The sequence below is a fragment of the Protomyctophum bolini genome (genome assembly GCF_963924005.1).
Source record: "Protomyctophum bolini genome assembly, chromosome: 1".
NCBI classification, from domain to species: domain Eukaryota; kingdom Metazoa; phylum Chordata; class Actinopteri; order Myctophiformes; family Myctophidae; genus Protomyctophum; species Protomyctophum bolini.
In genome coordinates, this window is record NC_137862.1 from 10,142,512 (window position 1) to 10,164,834 (window position 22,323).

The window sequence follows — 22,323 nt, forward strand, 5'->3', positions numbered from 1 at the left end:
TGCCTGCGGGCTGGGACGGGAGAGGTGGGTCGGTCGGTGCCTGCCAGGGCCTCCCAGTATTTAAGTCATTTTCACAATGTGTTGCATTATTTTAATCTTGGTTTAATGTAGTGACTTTCAACTGGTTTTTGAAAGTGACTTTCTCTTTGCTCCCTTTCTCTATTCCAGTAAAACAGAAATTCCATTAAAGGACAAGGCTGCTGCTATTAATCTTGGTCTATTGGCTGGAATTAGTCTGGAAAGAAATATGTATATGATTTCGCCCCTTGAGGTCCAGCACATCGTTTACAAGGTTTTAAAATTGGGTATGGCGGCCAAATACATGTTCAGCCTGTTGGGTGATCTGTCTGCATTGTAATACCTTCGGTTTCACCTCACTGAAGTCGGTGTACAAGCTGAAATATACTTCTCTTTTTAGTTCCCGTTTCACTGGTTGGCCAAATGCTGAGGATGAGAAAGTGCTTCTTTTCACCGCTGCAAGGGGTTACTTTATTTCGTGTTCTTTAAGGGTCTTAAGACGGAGAATGAGGTCAACTGATGAATGGGGTGTTCTGGATTTAGCTCTTCAGTCATGGTAGACAACTGCAGACCATCAGTCTGAGGCAGTGATCGGTATTGAAGCCCGGGGTCAGGACTCTGTCAGGGAACTGCCAGGACCGCATCCCCTCTCCGCTCTCTATGAGATGAATGATGCCTCTTATTAATACTGACCGCACACTCTCAAACGCAAACATCTGTCCAATGCCTACTCAGAACCTGGAACGTTCTTCTTTGGCTCTCGTTTTGTCTCTGTGCCAATGGTTTCAAAGGAGAACCTCTGGACAGATATTGTGTTTGGCAATAATGGGATTTTTAGATTATGATCACTGATTTTTTTTTTTTTCATTTGCATTCCTACAGTAGTTGAGTTTGACTCACTATGTCACAGTCAAATCCTGTGTGTTCTTTCAACTCTCCTCCCACTGCCTCCCCTTCCCACCTCTCATCTGTTCTTTTATCCTTTTTCTTTCACCTCTGAAGTTGCCATATAAATTTGACTGAGGGACTGCCATTGGATTTTTTTGGAATTTTCGTTTCATGTCGTATGAAAGCAGGGAATCATAGCTTCAAATTGCAGAAAACAACGAGTTGAGAAAACAGGCTTGAAAGGTTCACTTCTGTGGTCTCTAACATTACACCTAGCTGTCAATTTCAACTCTGACACTTATTTCAGACATGCTCTAGTATGTGAAGAGTCTGCCTGTGCAATTAACTGATTTCTCCTCTGGTGAAAAGCTGGAATTTGCGCGATGGCAGTCTCTCAGTCAAATCTGGTCACATATAAAGAATGTGTATTATTATTATTGCTTATGAATGGGGGATCTCGTTCAGCTCCCAGGCCCTACAATACACCACGGATCAACTGTATAGAAAAGGATCCAACATACAGTATGTCTGTCTCTCTTAGGTCCAGAGATCTACTGTATAGAAAAGGATCCAACATACAGTCTGTCTCTCTTCAGGTCCAGAGCCGGTGCTAACATACAGTATGTCTGTCTCTCTTAGGCCCAGAGCCAGTGCTAACATACAGTATGTCTGTCTCTCTTAGGCCCAGAGTCAGTGCTAACATACAGTATGTCTGTCTCTCTTAGGTCCAGAGTCAGTGCTAACATACAGTATGTCTGTCTCTCTTAGGTCCAGAGTCAGTGCTAACATACAGTATGTCTGTCTCTCTTAGGCCCAGAGTCAGTGCTAACATACAGTATGTCTGTCTCTCTTAGGTCCAGAGTCAGTGCTAACATACAGTATGTCTGTCTCTCTTAGGCCCAGAGCCGGTGCTAACATACAGTATGTCTGTCTCTCTTAGGCCCAGAGTCAGTGCTAACATACAGTATGTCTGTCTCTCTTAGGCCCAGAGTCAGTGCTAACATACAGTATGTCTGTCTCTCTTAGGTCCAGAGCCGGTGCTAACATACAGTATGTCTGTCTCTCTAACATACAGTATGTCTGTCTCTCTAAGGTCCAGAGCCGGTGCTAACATACAGTATGTCTCTCTTTAGGCCCAGAGCCGGTGCTAACATACAGTATGTCTGTCTCTCTTATAGAGCCGGTGCTAACATACAGTGTGTCTGTCTCTCTTTAGGTCCAGAGCCGGTGCTAACATACAGTATGTCTGTCTCTCTTTAGGCCCAGAGCCGGTGCTAACATACAGTATGTCTGTCTCTCTTTAGGCCCAGAGCCAGTGCTGCTGTTTGCCAACCGGATAGACATCCGCCAGGTGCTGCCGCACCGCTCCGAGTACACGCTGCTCCTCAACAACCTGGAGAACGCCATCGCGCTGGACTTCCACCACAGCAACGAGCTGGTCTTCTGGTCCGACGTCACGCTGGACCGCATCATGAAGGCCAACCTCAACGGATCCAACGTGGAGGAGGTGGTCTCCACCGGCCTGGAGAGCCCAGGTAGGGGATTTCACCGTGTACCATTTATTTGTGTGTGTGTGTGTGTGGGGGTGCTATGTTTATTTATTTATTGCATCATACTATGATAGATATGAATGAATATGAGATTTGTTGTTCTGTGTTCGATAATGTTTTAACCCATTTAGGCCTGACGTCAAAATTAAAAAAAGTTTCGCTCTGAAAGAATATATATTCAAAGATTTGAACTTGGAACTCAAATACTCTGGCCAGCGATCTCCACTTTGATAGCCATCTGACTTCAGTGTGTGTATAGAAGGCATTTGTACTCACAAAGCTGCTCAAACAAACGCAAGTTAAGGGCGTGTGTGCTTTGATGTGATTGACAATGTTTAGCATCATTCAATACGCTCTTAAGCTCTGGGGACTTTTTCAGCTAGCCAGAGTTTATCTGTGGATGACATAGTGTGTAATTTCACATTCAGGTGAGGCCTCTTTAACCCGCATAGTGAAATCAGACAGCCGCCTAGTCATGGCAGCTGCCATGAACTTGACCTCACGGCACTTGAATGTCACACACAAAGAAAGACAGACAGACAGACAGACAGACAGACAGACAGACAGAAAGGAATATGACTGATAATCATGATCACATGACTCCAGAGATTATGTACAGTATACGGATAATGTGCAAGAGTTATAGTTCAAGAGTTATAGGCCGAAAGCCACCTGCAGATTTGGGGAAAAAATCACACTTGTGTGAAGTATGGGGCGCTCTTATTATCAGACATACACCATCATACATCACATTCCGTGCTCTGCCAATCAAATCACACAAAGCTGTGACATTGGAAGGGCTAGCAGCGGCTAGCGACTCTCAAAAAAATAAAAAAGTCATATCATCATGACATCATCTCATTCCGGCCAATCACAATTTGCGTCCTCACTTGTCCGTCTTCACTTTTCTGTCCTCACTTTTTATCCTCAATACGTACTTTGCTCAGCCAATCAAATCATCGCTATGGGGTACACACAAACACACAAAGCTGGGCATAGGAGGGGCTAAGATGTTGGGTGGCGGTTCTTCCATGGCCTACTACTTTGAGCTCACAGACCAGCCCAAGATGAACATGTTTCAGCCTAAGCCTTAACCCATTCTGGGGGGGAACCCCTTTTGGTGTTTTAAGCATTATGTTATAGATAAATAGATAGATAGATAGATTTCTTTATTTTTGTGTCATGCACCAAAGGCGCCCAGCCCACATGGGCTTACAGGACACACCATATCATTGCATTCAATATTGCATTGTGTACAATAAACAGATATGTTTTGTTGATATTCCCTTTTTTTTTTTTTTTTTTTTTACACAAACTAAACATTCTGCCTTATTTCCCACGCCCTGCATAAAAAGTCTGCCAAAGCAAAAGTACCTTTCCTAAAACACAATTCCAGTTTTTCATAGTCCTCCAACCAGAAAAAGTCAGCACAGATGGTTGTCATTTTACAAAATAATACATGTCTTAATTCTTCATATAATGGGCAGTAAAACAAAAGATGAATTTCATTTTCAAATTATTTTAAATCACACACAAGACAGACTCTGTCCTCCTCAGGAGTACCAATGAATCTACCCGTTTATACTTTAGCTATTGAAAAATAGCAGATCGGGGTCTGCGGCTAATTACATATTTGATATAGAAACATATAAAACATATTTTCAGAAAACTCTCAGGATTTAGAAGACGGAGGTCAGAATGGGTTAATGCATTAGTCTTGGACTGCTACTGTGTGTGCACCATAAATAAATCATCTGAGACTAATTCTGTGAGTGCACAGTCACACTATTGTTTTGTACCGTAACACTCCCCTTACCCCGTGTGTATTTAAAAGTCTGCTTCCAGTGCATTTTCCCATAAGACACACAGTTGGAATGCATAATATAAAAGCACAATTCTGGACTATATTAATATTTGATTTGTAGATGGACAATATGCTGGAACTTTCCTACCCCCACCATAATAAATCAGAATATAGATGTTTTATCCCAATGTTTACAAATATTACCAACATAAACAAATGTATTTCAGCTGCAAAATACAGGCAATACAGTTTTAGAAAATGATGTGTCTGTTATGTATAATGTTAGTCCTTCTATCGAGAGATGAGTCAACTAGAGAATGAAAACTTTTTGTTATTATTATTTGGGTGGTGACTGCCCATTTGTTTTACACTTGAATCACTAATTGAGCCTTTAGTTTGACATTATGACGTGGAATGTTAATACATTGATTGTACGATAAATATTGTTACAACCACTTTTAAATTAAAGGTTGTTTGTGGTATGCGTATGTGCGTGCACGACGTGCAATGTATTTGCAATGTGTGAGTATGTGAGCTACAGTAACAGCGGCCAGGTTACAGCCATGTTCATGGCGTGTGATTCAGTGGTTAGAGAGAAAGTACAGTAACCGGCGTGATCACAAGCTCAACCCCTGTAAACAGCCTTATGACCTGCTGACACCAAGGCTTTATAAACTTTTAAATGTTGCCGATTGTTGGCAAAATGCCCAAAATGTAAAGATGAAAAACAGGTATGCGAAGGAAATGTGGTTCTGATTTAGAACACTTTGTTCCCGGGTCATTGAACAGAAAGTTGTCTTCAACATACAGTAGGCCGTCGACAGTACAGAAGTACTGTATTTTTACATTATTTCTCAGTCTAGACACAATCACAGTCAGTCACGCATAAGAGTAGGTTAGTGGAAGCCATTGTTTTGTAAACAAAGATTAGTATCTCCACCATTTACTTTCCTATGGAAAATGGGATTTGGAATTTTTTCAAGTCAAATTAACAGATACTTATTTATTATGTGTTATTAAGTGTTAAAATGTAAATGCCAGCTGCTTTTTGTTGTAGTCTGTATGTTCACAATACGCTAAATGTCACGCGTTGCTATGCTAACAACCTTCAGACTTCATTACTAATGATGCAGTGCAGCAGACTCGCCTGCACTCACGGGAGCGCCACCCTTGTTCTTTACTTAGCATTTAAATAGCAAAATCATTTATAGTTTATGTATTTATATTTCAAAGAGACAGTCCAGGTTAGTGAACTGAACTTCTGTGTGCAGCTAATACTTTATTTGGCGCTTTAACAAAACTCCCATTCCTACTTTCCATAGGAACTTTGAACTACACACCAAAATAGCTAAGATGCTATCTTCCAGCCTGCAAAATGATGTCACACTTTCTTTCCAACGCTGTGTCTATCTAGCCTTATCTCACTGTATCCCCTCTGCTGTGTGGCTGTCCCCAGGCGGCCTGGCCATAGACTGGATCCATGACAAGCTGTACTGGACTGACTCTGGGACGTCCCGCATCGAGGTGGCCAACCTCGATGGGAGCCACCGCAAGGTTCTTCTCTGGCAGAGCATGGAAAAACCCAGAGCCATTGCCCTGCATCCCATCGAGGGGTACGAATACAAATACACAATTACACACACACACACACACACACACACACACACACACACACACACACACACATACACACACACACACACACACACACACACACACCATGTAATTCACAGCAGATGGTTCCCAGTGTATACAAACTTGTATATCTCTGGCAGATTTGGCCCAGTTGCAGTGTTGTGTAGAGGCAAAGTAGAGATTACAGTTTGGCAGCAAAATGCGGCCCAAAGGCTAGAATCTGTCTGGAACAAGTATCTAATAATGGTGGAGAAGGTAACCTTTTTCTTTTCCTTCTTTCTCTCCGGACTTAAAGTATAATGCTGCCATGGCAGGAGAAAGCTTTTGGAACGAGCCCCGGAGAAAGTTTATAGCTAGACATCTTGTGTAGCTTATTAGGAAGCTCATTTGCATTGGTTAATTGAAGCCATTGATGAAGTGGCTCTGAGACGGTGGAGAACAGATAAGTGAGTGATAGAGAAACTGGAAGCTGTGCTGTGTGTTGATAGCAAACAATGGCAGCCATGGCAGAATTCCTCCTCCTGGAATATTGAAGCAATAATACATGAGACAGTGTGCTACACCATGATATTGATACTGCTGTGCTGATCCATGGTGTCTCGCGGTATAGCTTGCGTATTATTGTGATTATACCACATTTTCAGTATTAACCACCCATTAAAACTGGGAAAGTATCTGTGTAATTTTATATTTATTTGACTATTCAAAACTAGCAGATATATAAGCTCATAGTGCATCACTTTTTTCTTCTAATCGAGACATTTTTTGGCAAATCTTCAACGATTTTAAAAGTGAACATTTTTAACTCTATTTGCTTCTGGGGGTCCTTGGAACAAAATAGTTTGAGATGGCGGCTTGCAGCCAAATACATAATAATTTTGACATTAGAAAGTTTGATAACCACTGATATAGAAACATACGTACCATTTTGCTATTGGTACGTTAAAGGTAAGGTGAATATGGTGGACGCATTCAGATTGCTGTTGTCTGGAGATATTTTAGCACTCTTTAGCTTCTTCACCAACTCTAGTTTATTGACTGTAATTAAGCAATAATAATACATGAGCGGTATCTTGCACAATGCAGTATTGCACAACCATGAGTATATTATTGGGAATATACCACAGTTTCTTAAGCAATATTTATGAATGGATGTCAAGAAGACAATGGTGAGCAGAGATTATTATGAAACTGTATTCCATGAAAAAAACAGTTTTCCCTTTCTAGTCCATCATGGCCCTTGTTAGCCCTTTTGTGGTATTTTTAGGTGCTGGCTGATCATGAGGTTTAGGTTCATTGTCATCAAAAAATGAAACTTTTCCACAGAACAAAGTAGTTTTTCACCTAATGCAAGCCTAGTTGAATTGGGTGGAATGAGACTTTAGTACAGATGTGTTTTGACTTAGAGTATGTTATCAGGGGGTATTGGTACTCATTGGAATGCAGTGTTGGAACTGACTGGTATAATATACAGTAGGGTCACATAGTACACCATAACAGAAGGTAGTGTTACTTAATGAAGCGGCCAGGTGTGCCAAGTCTGCTGTGAACATCCCAGCACCAAGTAGAGCTAATTGTCTTTATCTCTCTCTCCTCCACCACAGTAAGATCTACTGGACTGACTGGGGCAACACTCCACGCATCGAGTACTCCAACATGGACGGGTCCAACCGGAGGGTGATCGCCGACACACACCTGTTCTGGCCCAACGGACTCACCATCGACTACGCCGGGCACCGCATGTACTGGGTGGACGCCAAGCACCACGTCATCGAGAGGGCCGACCTGGACGGACGCAACCGGAAGGCGGTCATCAGCCAGGGTGCGTAGTACACACGCACGCACGCACTCAGATACACTACTAATGTTACAGTGTACACACAGTATTAACCCAGGCAACGATGGATCCATCAGCCGGAAACAAAGAGAACAGAGAGAAAGCAGAGAGAGAGGAGAGATGGTTGCATAGATTAGGCCTCGCCACAGTTAAGCTCCTATACTTACTCATTAATCACAGCACTAGTAGTGATACATTATATACCGGTACATGCAGTACATACTATGCGTGCACACACACACACACACACACACACACACACACACACACACACACACACACACACACACACACAATGAGAGACATATATTATGTTGCATTGACACTATTTTATTATTCCATGTGGAGTTAATCAATGCCATATTTCCATTAAAGGCCAGTATGAGCATGTGTGCACCATTGTACATGCGAGCGCACACACACACACACACACACACACACACACACATACACACGCGCGCCTAGCTCCACACACTCAAGCAGGCACATCCAATAAATGTCAGCATAAATCCTGTTCCTGTGTTTATGTTGTTTAGCACGGCCTTTGCTTGTTTGCGTCTGCGTGGATGTGCTTATTTAAAAAGATCAGGTATGCACAGATGTCAAGCTATGAGCATCCGGCACTTAGATCAGAGATCTGGATCCAGTCTTGGAGTGTGTAGTAGTAGTATGGGGGGTTAACTGTCTTGCTCAGAGACACTTTGACACGTAGACACTTCTGATTACGAGACATCCTCTAGTCTATATCCTCTCAGCTACGGCCGTCCCAAATAGTTTATCCCTTCCTTCTCAACAATAAGCCCAATCATGTCTGTCTGTGTGTGTGTGTGTGTGTGTGTGTGTCTGCTTTCTTCCCCGGTTTGATTGAAGAGAGCAGAGGAGTGTTTAGGAGTGGTGCGGTCGGTAACAGAGAGGTCTTTAGAGGTAGGAAAGAACGAAGGACTTGGGGGGAGAAGGTGGGGGGGGGGGGGGGGTGTGTGTTTGAGACCCTTAATGATGTGTGCTCTCAGGATAAAAGGCTGTAATTGCCCCTGTCCCTCCAGCAGAAACCTCTGTTTGCTCTCTGCTCAGACAACGGGCAGAGCAAATGGGCCGTGTGTGTAGGGTGGGGCGGGGCGGGGGGGGGTTTACGGTTGGGCATGCATGTGTTTTATGTGTATGAGTCGTGTACTTGTGTTCACATGTCTGCTCTCAGTATTTTGAGCAAATGGACATTGTGTGTGTGTGTGTGTGTGTGTGTGTGTGTGTGTGTGTGTGTGTGTGTGTGTGTGTGTGTGTGTGTGTGTGTGTGTGTGTGTGTGTGTGTGTGTGTGTGTGTGTGTGTGTGTGTGTGTGTGTGTGTGTGTGTGTGCGCGTGTGCGTGTGCGTTGGATGTGTGCCAGTTTCTCTGTCTTTGGGGCCTCGGGTACAGATGGATGTGTGTGTGTGGGGGGGGGGGGTGAGGGGGTCGATGCCCTTATCCAGCCCGAACACCTGTGCACCTTGACGGGAGACGAAGGCAAGAGACCATGATAAGTATGCATGTGTGCACAGTGTGTTGCAGGTGTGTGTGTGTGTGTGTGTGCACACATGCATGCTGCGCAGCAAAGGTGTGTTGATGACACAGCAGAAAGATGGGACCTGCCGTCCCACGGTGGGAGCGTACGGGTTGTGACGAAGACGAGGAGGCAGGTGGAGAGGAAAGATGAAGACAAAAGAGACCCACACTGCTCCTCCTATAGGAAGAGGGTCCACTGTTCTTAGCGCCCCCCCCCCCCCCCCCCCCCCACACACACACACACACACACACACACACCACGCATCCCCTTTGGGATAAGATCAGAAAACAGTCCCCTATTCAGCCGGTGTCGCCTTACGCACACCTGGACCAGTTGGCAGGGAAAAGAAGGATGCTAGGAAGACGGATGGCGTTGTTTTAAAACAGTGCCATTGCGGTGTGAGGCCTCTGTTGTCTCGTCTGATCCTTAATAAAAATGCTTTTTGAATCAAATGCAAACCTCTTCCGTCAGGAGCCATGGAAAATTAAGTAAAGAGTCATTAGAAAGTACTGTACACTAACTCTACAGTACACACACAGCTCTACAACACTATCATTCTGGTCTCTCCTGCTCTTTGTCATTTACCACTTGACATTTGCACTCTGCTGTAAAACACTGTCATTAAATGAGAAGTCCTGTTTTAAAAGCTCTGCTCCGGCAACAGAAATAAACAGAAATAAAGTGGGCCGAAATCACTTTTTCCACCCGTTCCACACTCTCAACAGACCAGAGGCCACGAGAGGGATTGAGCGGAGAGAGTTTCTAAGAGTGTGGGCAGATGAGGCCCACAGAGATCAATCTGTGAGGAGTGCCCCTCAGTCACTCTTTTATTACATGCTGATGGATAGGGGGCGGGGCTGCGCTTGATCCCGCTTTCAAGTTCTGAGATGGAAAAGGCCTGTTCCTAAGAGGGAAGCCACAAAGTGCCCGTCTCTCCCTTGGTTAGCCTAGCCATGAGGCTAACCTAATTAGCAACAGGCAGATGGGACATGGGCTAAGTGAAAGCAGCTCTGATCTGACATAAGTAAGGCTCCGACGTCAGCCAAGCCCACAGAACTGCACGGAAAGTGGTTCTGAACTGTGCCAAACGTCACACTCATATCCCCCCGCTTTTAATGTAGCCCATCCAAACAAACAATGCAATTTTTATTTTTTTTAATCTAATCCAAAACTGTAAATTGTAGCATTGTCGCCAGTTATGCTGATTTGCTTTGCCGATAATAGCAAATTGCTCAAAAATGTGTTTGTGTAATTTGGAGCAGCATTTTCAAAATATACCGTATGTCTCTCTGGTCCCTCCAGGCTTGCCCCACCCGTTTGCCATCACCGTGTTTGAAGACAGCCTCTACTGGACCGACTGGCACACCAAGAGCATCAACAGCGCCAACAAGTTCACCGGAAAGAACCAGGAGATCATCCGTAACAAGCTACACTTCCCCATGGACATCCACACGCTGCATCCCCAGAGACAGCCCCTAGGTTGGTACATCCACACGCTGCATCCCCAGAGACAGCCCCTAGGTTGGTACATTCACACACTGCATCCCCAAAGACAGCCCCTAGGTTGGTACATCCACACACTGCATCCCCAGAGACAGCCCCTAGGTTGGTACATTCACACACTGCATCCCCAAAGACAGCCCCTAGGTTGGTACATTCACACACTGCATCCCCAAAGACAGCCCCTAGGTTGGTACATCCACACACTGCATCCCCAGAGACAGCCCCTAGGTTGGTACATTCACACGCTGCATCCCCAGAGACAGCCCCTAGGTTGGTACATCCACACACTGCATCCCCAGAGACAGCCCCTAGGTTGGTACATCCACACGCTGCATCCCCAGAGACAGCCCCTAGGTTGGTACATCCACACACTGCATCCCCAGAGACAGCCCCTAGGTTGGTACATCCACACGCTGCATCCCCAGAGACAGCCCCTAGGTTGGTACATCCACACACTGCATCCCCAGAGACAGCCCCTAGGTTGGTACATCCACACGCTGCATCCCCAGAGACAGCCCCTAGGTTGGTACATTCACACGCTGCATCCCCAGAGACAGCCCCTAGGTTGGTACATTCACACGCTGCATCCCCAGAGACAGCCCCGAGGTTGGTACATTCACACAGGATACCGTGAGAGACAGCCCCTAGGTTGGTACTTCAACATGCTGTGCCCACAGTGATAGGTTAGTACACCATTGTTAATATTCTGTCACATGTGACAGTGTTACCTAAATGATTATTTAATAATAATTTAAATACCAGTAAGATGGCTGACGGCGGAATGCTGGGAGAGTACTGGCGCTTTGGGATGGAGGGGTCAGATCAACATGTGTTGATTCCGTACTGGCCGTATATGGAGCGTGTCTTGAGTGTACAGGGTTTGATCAACATATGGAATGTCAGAACAGGTCAGCTCCATATATGGAGATCTAAGGGTGGCAGTGGGGCCTTGAGTGTCTTGAGTGTACAGGGTTTGATGAGGGCCCAGGTAGGTATGATGGTATGATGATCTGCTGTGCAGTTTTGCACTTCCTTCAATCAACGCACGCACTTAATTTCCCAAACCTTCTGCTTTTATCTCTAGGTGGTCGCAACCGCTGTGGGAACAACAACGGAGGCTGCAGCCACCTCTGTCTCCCCAGCAACAAGACGTATACCTGTGCCTGTCCTACAGGCTTCAAGAAGGTCGACAACTACAACTGTGCCAAAAGTGAGTTGATGAACTTCAGAAAACTTTGTTGTCTAAAACATGACGCTGTTAAAAACCCATTTTGAGCGGGAACCCCTTTTGGTGGTTACATACATTATGTTATAATTTAGCTATTGAAAAATAGCAGATCTACAAGCTCGTAGCGTGCCACAGAGTGGCGCGCTACGAGATTGTAGGTCTGCTAAAAACAAAAGTCTTTCCGAAAATTTTCATGATTTTGAAGTTTTTTTAAACATTTCGACGTCAAGCCTGGGTTAAATAAGATAAGTCAGTTGTGTGTTCAATACCCGTTTCGCTGGTAATACTTAATATCTAAATCTATTGTAAGATGTTATATGTTAAGGTCAAGGCCTTGTTCGACTGACAGCGGCTGGATCACCTTTGTTTAAACGGCCGCAAAGAGCCCAGTCTCAGAATGTCAGGCTCTTGCCCTACAAACACGTTCTGAGACGTAAACATCTTTAAGATTAATTCTAAAGCTAACATGTGATCGCTGTGAGAAGCTGTAATAGAGCGTCGCAGTCCCGCGCCCTTTCATGACGACGCCAGGCCCAGGAAATGAATCACAATGCATTTTCCTCATAGACATTTCAAAAAGTATTTATTTGAAGACCTTTTAAGCGTCGTACGTCGTTCGTTTTGTCACGAAACTCTTGTCGTGACAAATCATGACAACAAACACAATATTTTGGACCAAACAAATAATTACTAAGAAGAAAAACAACAAAAAAAGTGTTGTAACCTGCTGTTTTCTTCTACTTTCTAATTCTTTGTTCGGCCCAAAACATTGTGTTTATTGTCATGATTTGTCACGACAAGAGTTGGCTTTGTCCATGGCGTCTTTAAATAAATACGTTCTGAAAAGCTCTATAGGGATAATATAATCAGAAGGGAGTTCCAACCTATGGCTATCTCAGAGGCAGAACAGGTAGCAGGAGGAAGGAAGGCACTGGAGCAACTAAGAACCTTTAAGCCCCTCTTTTATTATCAGGTAAAACGACTTTCACCCTGATAATGAAATAAGGGCTTAAACTGTGAGTTGCTCCAGGGATAATATAATACCGTGATGTGAATTTACTGTATAGTCTCTGTCCCTGGCAGTGGAATTCTGTGTAATCCGGAGCCATTACATGGCTTTACAGATGAATGTGCACACTTAAAGTTAATTAGTTAATTTATAGTAGGATTGTGCTTGGTGGGGGACGGGCCTTTAGGGTTAAGTCATAGAAGGGTAAATCTGCATATTATAGGTTAGCTAATATACTGTGCTCACAAAAACAAAGAAATCTTATTCCGCACATGTAGAATGTTGATGTAAGAATGTCCTCTTAATCTTTTGTTAAAAAAAAGAAAGAAAGAAAGAAATATTATTCAGCTATTTTGGATCGAGTGCACTGAGTGAATTCTTAATTAATTTTATTGTGAGAGAACGTTTACAAATTAAAATGAAATGACATTTCCATAGCTGTGAAACAATGACCATCCATCTCTGACGAGGGTAATTGTTGATGTCAGCACTTTGTCTTAGCAGTGAGCGTTCATAACTCATGAAGCAAATAAAACATATATAACACTATACAGTACAATAGTGGAACACCCACAGTTTTCCGCTATATATAGTTTGCTAGGGTTACTTCTGACTATGTTTTGGTAGTGTTGTTGTGCTGTGTGTTATGCTGACACCCCCCACCCCCATTGTTGAACCTAGAGCACTGACAGAAGACCTTTGGTCTTTAATCAGGTCTTGACAAGTTCCTGCTTTTTGCCCGAAGGACGGACATCCGACGAGTCAGCTTCGACACCGAGGACATGTCCGACGACGTCGTCCCGCTGGCTGACGTCCGCAACGCCGTGGCTCTGGACTGGGACGCCAAGGAGGGCTACATCTATTGGACCGACGTCACCACAGACTCCATCAACAGGGCCCAATGGGACGGAACCAAGCAGGAGGTCAGTCAGTCTTAAGCTTTAGGATGATTAACCAAGAATCACTCATGCTAGACCTGTCGGGACTTCACACTTTAACCAAGAATCACTCATGCTAGACCTGTCGGGACTTCACACTTTATAAAACACAAATGTTTCATTTGCACTGCATATTTTATACAGAGGGAAAGTAACTGCTAAAGTTTAAAAAATTAAAATAATTGTGAGTTTTTAAAACTTTGAACCTGAAAACAGACGAATACAGGAATGTAAAGACTTTGTAATAGCCCCACCTACTGGGGAGAGTATGAAATCACAGTTGAGAATGGCATTGTGAGCAATGTGGCCTTGTGTTTCAGGTGGTGGTGGACACTAGCCTGGAGAGCCCCGCCGGTCTGGCTATTGACTGGGTGACCAACAAGCTGTACTGGACTGATGCTGGTAAACGCTCATATGCTGTAATCATGCTGCTGTATTAAATATTCACAATAACCTAGAGAGTGTTACATGTTGATGGCAGTGACCATTGTTAAGAAATGGATGGGTATAAAATTGTGTGTGTGTGTTTTTAGGTACAGATCGCATTGAGGTGTCCAACGCAGACGGAGGCATGCGGACAGTGTTGATATGGGAGAACCTGGACCGGCCCAGGGACATCGTCGTAGATCCTATTGGGGGGTAAGACACCCATATCTAATAATTCCATATCAAATGATATGAAACGGGTCACCCGGGTGGCTCAGGGGTAACGTTCCGCTGCACCTCCATGGAGACTATAGGGTTTTGAATCCTCCGCATTTGCATCCGGCCTAGTGGCCACTGGCCATGCCTTCCAATGAACACCATTGTCGGCCATGTTGGTTGTTCAGTGGTTTCAGTGTCCGTGTTCCACAATGGAAAAACAGCGTTTGGGTTTTTTTGTGTTCCGTTCATTTGGGGTACTCGATAAAAGATTACTTCGATCAATTACATCCTCCTCCCGGTGAAACGAATGTCGAATGAAAAGAAGTGGACTGTCGGCTTTACTTGTACTGCAGCAGTGGTTGTTACACCCTCCCTAACAACACACCAGTAGGGGTCACCTCCCTAACGACACACCAGTAGGGGTCACCTCCCTAACGACACACCAGTAGGGGTCACCTCCCTAACGACACACCAGTAGGGGTCACCATTGTCGAGCGTGAATGGGGAATTTTGAATTGACAATCATCATCATCATCATACTATAATTCTGTGTCACTGTGACTGCCATAGCTCCTCACTACCTGCACCAATCACTCCCACTTTCCACACATTGACCATAATAAAATGGAGGTCTTAACGAAGCCCTTTTTCCAATTTAACTTATAAATTAATAAGATTTTATCTCACAACGGGTAAGGGCTAGTTGGCATAATCACTAATTTGGGAGAAAAATGGAAATTCAATTACATGACAAAAGTAATGATATCAAAGAAAAATAAATCATGGTAACAAAAAGGTTTAAAAATCATTAACACTAAATAAGCAAACCCTTTTTTTTATGAATTCTCCTCTAGCTTCATGTATTGGACAGACTGGGGCGCCAACCCGAAAATTGAGCGTGCAGGAATGGATGCGTCGGGCCGTATTGTGATCATATCGTCCAACCTGACGTGGCCCAACGGACTGGCCATCGACTACCAGACCAAACGCCTGTACTGGGCCGACGCTGGCATGAAAACCATCGAATATGGCAACTTTGACGGTTCTGACAGACAGGTAAGGAATACAAGGAGACGAGTTTCCTTTTTAGAATGTAATATAGTATAGTTTGTAATCTTATTATAGAATGCCCTAAAATGCTGTTGATAGGGTACTGTAACAGTCAAACGTTGTACTCCTAAAGTGAAAATTAGTACCACGAGATAAAAACACAAGTTCTGCCTTAACCCATTCAGGCCTGACGTCAAAAAAAATAAAAAATAAAAATAAAGTTTTCTAAATCATGACAATTATCTGAAAGATTTGAGGCACATTTTAACGATTTTTCAAAAATAGCAGAAGACCTATGAGCTTGTAGATCTCCTATTTTTCAACACCAAAAGGGGTTCCCGCTCAAAATGGGTTAAACATCCCAGCAGTATAACCAATGGGATAAAAAAAGTATTGCTTCAGTACACATAATGTAAATAAACAGTTTATTTATTTATTGTGTGTAGGTTTTAATAGGCACTCAGTTGCCCCACCCATTTGGGCTGACCCTGCACGAGGACAAGATCTACTGGACAGACTGGCAGTCTAAGAGCATCCAGAGCGCCGACAAACTGACTGGCCTGGGACGCCAAACACTGGCCGAGAACCTGGAGAACCTCATGGACATACACATGTTCCACCGGCACCGCACCACAGGTACGTCTGTCTGTGTGTGTGTGTGTGTGTGTCTGTTGTCTGTGTGTGTCTGTTGTCTGTGTGTGTCTGCATGCGTTCATGCCTGCATGATCTGCAATAAGTCTTGCCAACTCTCCAGTAACGGAAATAGCTAGAGACTCCGCGAAAAGTAGCTAGAAGTCGCTAGGGGTAGGATTATGCCCGCGACTTTTTAGCGTCCCTAGCTACTTTTAGGCGCCCCTAGCAACGCAAATATGGAGGCAGCCCAGAACACCATTTCCTTGCTCTGTGCACATAACCGAGCCGAGGAAGCCAGACGCGCCGAGCTGGCCCGAGCACTTTAGTGTTGCCAACTTAGCGGATCTGAGGCTGAGAGAGGGAAAATGAAGAAAAAGGAGGGTTTTATCTCTGTCAACACGATTTGTCCCCAATTCACCAGAAAAAGTAGCTAGATTTCTCTCCAGAAGCTTTTCACTAATTCAGTCGCTAGGGGGGTCTGGAAAGAAGCTAAATATGGCGACAAAGTAGGCAACACTTGTTTGCAATCACATATTTGTACAGATACCACGACACGCTAATTTCCAAACCCAGCGAGGTCTCTCACGGTGACAGTTCAGCATGCGTTGACACTGTATTGCTCTATTGGCCCCTAGGGCTGATCTGATGTCAGTTATGACTGCCTTTTTGTCAGCCCCTTCACGCAATATGTGATATACACTAACATACAATGCAGGACTCACTCTAGTGGGAGACAGAATCTTCTCCTTTTCCCTCCTCTCCAAAAAAATGCTAACATCTGGTGTCCGATGACACAGAAAGGATTATGGGGGGACTGGCTAAACTAAACTGATCCCTGATCAGAGGGGGCAGAGCACCTGGGGCTCATACCAAGCTGAAGCATGGCTGATGTATAGGGTTTTCCTACCACGGATTCCCCCCGGCTCCTGGAATGTCTCCCGTGTCCGTCTCGCCGTCTGCTGGCTTTTCTCCGTCAATCCGTCTGTGTCTTCAGACAGGCTGCTCCTCTACCTCGCCCCAATGGAGGGGTTCAGGAGGACAACATGTCAACTTAAAGTCTCACGGTGTGTCTGTCTGTGTCTCCTCCGTAGTGCACAACCCGTGCCTGGTGAATAATGGAGGCTGCAGCCACCTCTGTCTCCTGGCTCCGGCTCCCGAAGCCTCCAGCTGTGCCTGTCCCACCGGCATCAATCTACAGCTGGACGGAAAGACATGCACTCATGGTAATAATAATAATACATTTTATTTATAAGGCGCCTTTCAGGGCACTCAAGGTCGCCGTACAGGTTAAAAACAGTACAAGAACACAGTTAAAAGCAGAACAAAACTAGGGCACAGCTTGCAGCAGAAGACACAGAGGTCACACAGAGTAAACTTTGTTAATGACGTCATAAACATTATAAAATGTATAGCGTCGCAACACATTATAGTCATGCTTATTACATTTTACTGTAGTGTCTTTATACTGTTCTATATATCCATGGGCTTTAGAACTTTGTTACCCATTTCTCAATATTTTCTTTAATAATCGAGGGTGAGCTTCTGTTTAACCGAAATAGTTTTGGTGGTTATCATGGCGGTTATACTTAAAACTGCTTTGATATACAGAAATCCATGTATTTAGAAATAATTTGCATTAATCAATTCATATTGTACTAGGCTTATGTTTAGATATAGTTTTAGGCAGTCACACAATATCATCCATATTGTATTTCCATGAGAAGATTATCCATCATCATAACACTGTTAATAGTCAGTACATTTGTGTGTGTGTGTGTGTGTGTGTGTGTGTGTGTGTGTGCGTGTGTGCGTGTGCGCGTGCGTCTCTAGGCATGAGCAGTTTCCTGGTCTTTGCGCGGAGGACAGACATCAGGATGGTGTCTCTGGATATTCCCTACTTTGCAGACGTGGTTCTGGCCGTGAACGGCTCTATGAAGAACACTATTGCTATTGGAGTCGACCCCACAGAAGGTGTGTGTGAGATGTGGCATGACGTTTACAAGAGGGACTGTGTGTGTTGTGTGCTGGTCATGTTTTGTATAAATTGAAGCTAAGGTATGTGCATTTGGCGCCCCCTGCAGGAAAAGTGTATTGGTCAGATAGCACACTGAAGAAAGTCAGCAGAGCCAACATCAATGGAACAGCACATGAGGATATCGTATTCACTGGTGAGGCCAACTTAAATTAACTATTATTATTATATAACTAATAGTAAATAGTGCTGTTTATGTAATTACATACAATTCATTGTAAGAGTTGGCATTTGGGAGTGCCTGGCAGTAATTGTATATATATATAGAGAGAGAGAGAAAAGACATCTTTCTTTAATTGTAGTCACATACTATCCCCCCCCCCCCCTCCACTCCCTCAGGCCTAATGACCACCGATGGGCTGGCGGTGGACGCCGTGGGCAGGAAGATCTATTGGACCGATACCGGTACCAACCGCATCGAGGTGGCTAACCTGGACGGCTCCATGAGGAAGGTTCTGATCTGGCAGAACCTGGACAGTCCACGGGCCATTGCTCTTTACCATGAAATGGGGTGAGGTTCCAGGGACACTCCATATTCTGCATTTTCATACTTCTTCAGGCCTTCACTGTTGGAATATATTCTTTAGAATTCTATTCTCTGATTCGGTGAGAAGACTGGATCAGGAGGAAGCATTTCCATAGACATACAACAGCCAGGAGGAGTTCTGTTCTAATCCCTCTGTCTCTCTTACAGTTACATGTACTGGACAGACTGGGGAGAAAATGCCAAGCTAGAGCGTTCATCGATGGACGGTACGAACCGTCTGGTTCTCATCAGTAACAACCTGGGCTGGCCCAACGGTCTGGCTATTGACAAGGCAGGCTCGCAGTTACTGTGGGCCGATGCCCATACAGAGGTTAGTGATGACCCCCAGAGCCATCTTTTCACCCAGTGAGCTGGAATTCTCTTGAGTATTATCAGCATGCAACTTGGCAAAACAGTTCCTTATTTTTACACAAATTCCCTCCTTCTCTCCGGTCTTTCCTAATGTGTTTGCCAGCGTATTGAAGCTGCCGATCTGAACGGTCAGAATCGGCACACCCTGGTGTCTCCGGTCCAGCACCCGTACGGCCTGACCCTGCTGGGCCCACACATCTACTGGACCGACTGGCAGAGCCGCAGCATTCAGCGGGCAGACAAGACCAACGGGGCCAACACCATCACCGTACGGGGCAACCTGCCCGGTCTGATGGACATCCAGGCTGTGGACAGAGAGAAGCCTCTGGGTGAGTCATGATGCTTGTAGTGCTGTTACTTTATGTGAATTAGGACTTCAAATTTAAACCAAATAATAATCAATAACACCCGTGTGAAGTGAGGGGCGCTAATATGTTAAAGTCTAACTCATGTTGCTATGATTAGGTGATGTAAAACAAACGGTGACAAAACAAACATTAAATTCTCTTTATTGTTAATGGGATTTAATGTTTGTGTTAGGGACAAGATGATGAAATGATGTCCTATGGCAGCCAAGTCTATGGACCTTGACATAAAAAAACAGCACCCCACGTGACGTGGACTTTTAATGTTTGTTTAGAGTACCATGTCTGTTTTACGAAGTGAGTCGCCCCTCACTTCACACAATTGTGATTTTACATTGTGAAGAAGGATTTCTGCTTTATCAGTGTTTTGATTGCATTTTAATTTTCTCTCTCTCCCCCATTCCCTGACTTCTCTCTCTCTCTCTCTCTCTCTCTCTCTCTCTCTCTCTCTCTCTCTACCCTCCCCTGCCCTCTCCAGGTTTTAATAAGTGTGGCCGGAGGAACGGGGGCTGTACTCACCTGTGCCTGCCCCGTCCTAACGGGACGTCCTGCGCCTGTCCCACCGGCATCATGCTGAAGGGAGACGGCCGGTCGTGTGACGACTCCCCGGAGACCTACCTGGTGTTCTCCAACCGGGTCAGCGTGAGGAGAATCTCCCTGGACACTGACGACCACACGGACGTGCACGTGCCCATCCCGGAGCTGCATAACGTCATCTCTCTGGACTATGACAGTGTGGACGGAAAACTCTACTATACTGATGTCACCTTGGATGTTATCAGGTAGAGACGCATACATGCTGCTTAGGTATGCACACATACGTTCTGACCTCACATTCAGAAGCACTGCTGTAGAGTATTGAGCGTCGCAGTCCCGCCCCCTACTAGGGCCCAGGAAATGATTCTCCGTTCATTTTCCTCATAGACATTTCAGAAAGTATTTATTTAAAGACGTTTACGCCGCGGACAAAGCCAACTCTTGTCGTGACAAATCATGACAACAAACACAATTTTTCGGGCCAAACAAAGAATTAAAAAGTAAAAAAAAATGTAATTATTTGTTTGGTCCAAAATATTGTGTGTGTGTTGTCATGATTTGTCACGACTCGAGTTGGCTTCGTACGACGCTAAAAGGTCTTTAAATAAATACTTTTTGAAAGTGCATTGTGATTCATTTCTTGGGCCAACGTGCCCAACGTGCATTTCAAACAAAATTTGCCTTGAATATGCATAAGTTATCATTTATTAGACAATAATTCATCAATTCCTTTGTTCGATTAGGCGTGCCAACCTGGACGGTACCGGCATGGAGACGGTCATAAGCCAGGGCCTGAAGACCACCGACGGGCTGGCAGTGGACTGGGTGTCCAGGAACATGTACTGGACAGACACGGGACGGAACACCATCGAGGTGGCGCGGCTGGACGGAACCAGCCGCAAAGTCCTGGTCAACAACAGCCTGGACGAACCCAGAGCCATCGCTGTGTTCCCCAGCAAAGGGTAAGTCCTGGTCAACAACAGCCTGGATGAACCCAGAGCCATCGCTGTGTTCCCCAGCAAAGGGTAAGTCCTGGTCAACAACAGCCTGGATGAACCCAGAGCCATCGCTGTTCCCAGCAAAGGGTAAGTCCTGGTCAACAACAGCCTGGATGAACCCAGAGCCATCACTGTGATCCCCAGCAAAGGGTAAGTCCTGGTCAACAACAGCCTGGATGAACCCAGAGCCATCGCTGTTCCCAGCAAAGGGTGAGAGGCTTACAATCCCAGCCTGGACAACATATGATTCATTGGTACTCCTGAGGAGGACAGAGTGTGTCTAGTGTGTGATTTGAAAGAAATTGAAAATGAAATTCATTTTTTGTATTGTATTATTTTGTAAAATTACAACCATCTGTGCTAACTTTTTCTTGTTAGAGGACTATGAAAAACTGGAATTTTGTTTTAGGAAAGGTATTTTTGCTTTAGCAGACTTTTTATGCAAAGCGTGGGAAAAAAGGCAGAATGTTTTGTTTGTGTAAAAAAAAAAAAGAAAACCTGTTTCTTGTAAACAATGCAATATTGAAGCAATGATATGGTGTGTCCTGTAAGTCCATGTGGGCTGGGCGCCTTTGGTGCATGACACAAAAATAAAGAATCTATCTATCTATGAAGTGTTTCCATAAATGGAGCAGTCATAGCGTTTGTTCGTGTGTTTATGAGAGAACTGAGCTGTGTTTCTCATTCCGGTGTTCCTCATCTCTCCAGGTACCTGTTTTGGACGGACTGGGGTCACATTGCCAAGATCGAGCGATCCCACCTGGATGGCTCGGACCGAAAGGTTCTGATCAACACCGACCTCGGCTGGCCCAACGGACTCACTCTGGATTATGACACACGGAGGTTAGAGAGGGGTGTGGGGGCTTGGAAATTAAGGCCAGGTTGAGTTCAAAGGAGAAACTCTGGTGTCTGGTTATAATGTACAAGTCACCATTGTGAGTGTGTGTTTGTGTGAACCTCTGTTATTCTCCACAGGATATTCTGGGTGGATGCTCACCTGGACCGGATCGAGAGCTCGGATCTGAACGGGAAGCTACGTCAGATCTTGGTCAGCCCCGTCTCTCACCCCTTTGCCCTGACGCAGGTACTGGTACACCCTCCTCCACTACCCCCCGTCTCTCACCCCTTTGCCCTGACACAGGTACACCCCCTCCTCCACTGCCCCCTGTCTCTCACCCCTTTGCCCTGACGCAGGTACACCCTCCTCCACTACCCCC

At 44.9% G+C, this 22,323-nt stretch overlaps 1 protein-coding gene across 4 annotated transcripts in view; it reads left to right on the forward strand.

Moving 5' to 3' along the window:
- The window catches only part of lrp4 (low density lipoprotein receptor-related protein 4), a 118,503-nt gene that overhangs the window by 88,394 nt on the left and 7,786 nt on the right, over positions 1-22,323 (forward strand). For all 4 annotated transcript variants that reach the window (XM_080766119.1, XM_080766120.1, XM_080766122.1 and 1 more), the window contains exons 12-31: positions 2,211-2,441; positions 5,717-5,873; positions 7,500-7,717; positions 10,573-10,749; positions 11,858-11,983; positions 13,725-13,933; positions 14,269-14,350; positions 14,482-14,587; positions 15,448-15,649; positions 16,090-16,279; positions 17,368-17,499; positions 18,107-18,247; positions 18,358-18,444; positions 18,648-18,819; positions 19,003-19,165; positions 19,310-19,535; positions 20,050-20,353; positions 20,852-21,070; positions 21,815-21,949; positions 22,082-22,190. In XM_080766119.1, the coding sequence (XP_080622245.1) occupies positions 2,211-2,441; positions 5,717-5,873; positions 7,500-7,717; positions 10,573-10,749; positions 11,858-11,983; positions 13,725-13,933; positions 14,269-14,350; positions 14,482-14,587; positions 15,448-15,649; positions 16,090-16,279; positions 17,368-17,499; positions 18,107-18,247; positions 18,358-18,444; positions 18,648-18,819; positions 19,003-19,165; positions 19,310-19,535; positions 20,050-20,353; positions 20,852-21,070; positions 21,815-21,949; positions 22,082-22,190 (3,386 nt within the window). The remainder of the gene's footprint in view (positions 1-2,210; positions 2,442-5,716; positions 5,874-7,499; positions 7,718-10,572; positions 10,750-11,857; positions 11,984-13,724; positions 13,934-14,268; positions 14,351-14,481; positions 14,588-15,447; positions 15,650-16,089; positions 16,280-17,367; positions 17,500-18,106; positions 18,248-18,357; positions 18,445-18,647; positions 18,820-19,002; positions 19,166-19,309; positions 19,536-20,049; positions 20,354-20,851; positions 21,071-21,814; positions 21,950-22,081; positions 22,191-22,323) is intronic.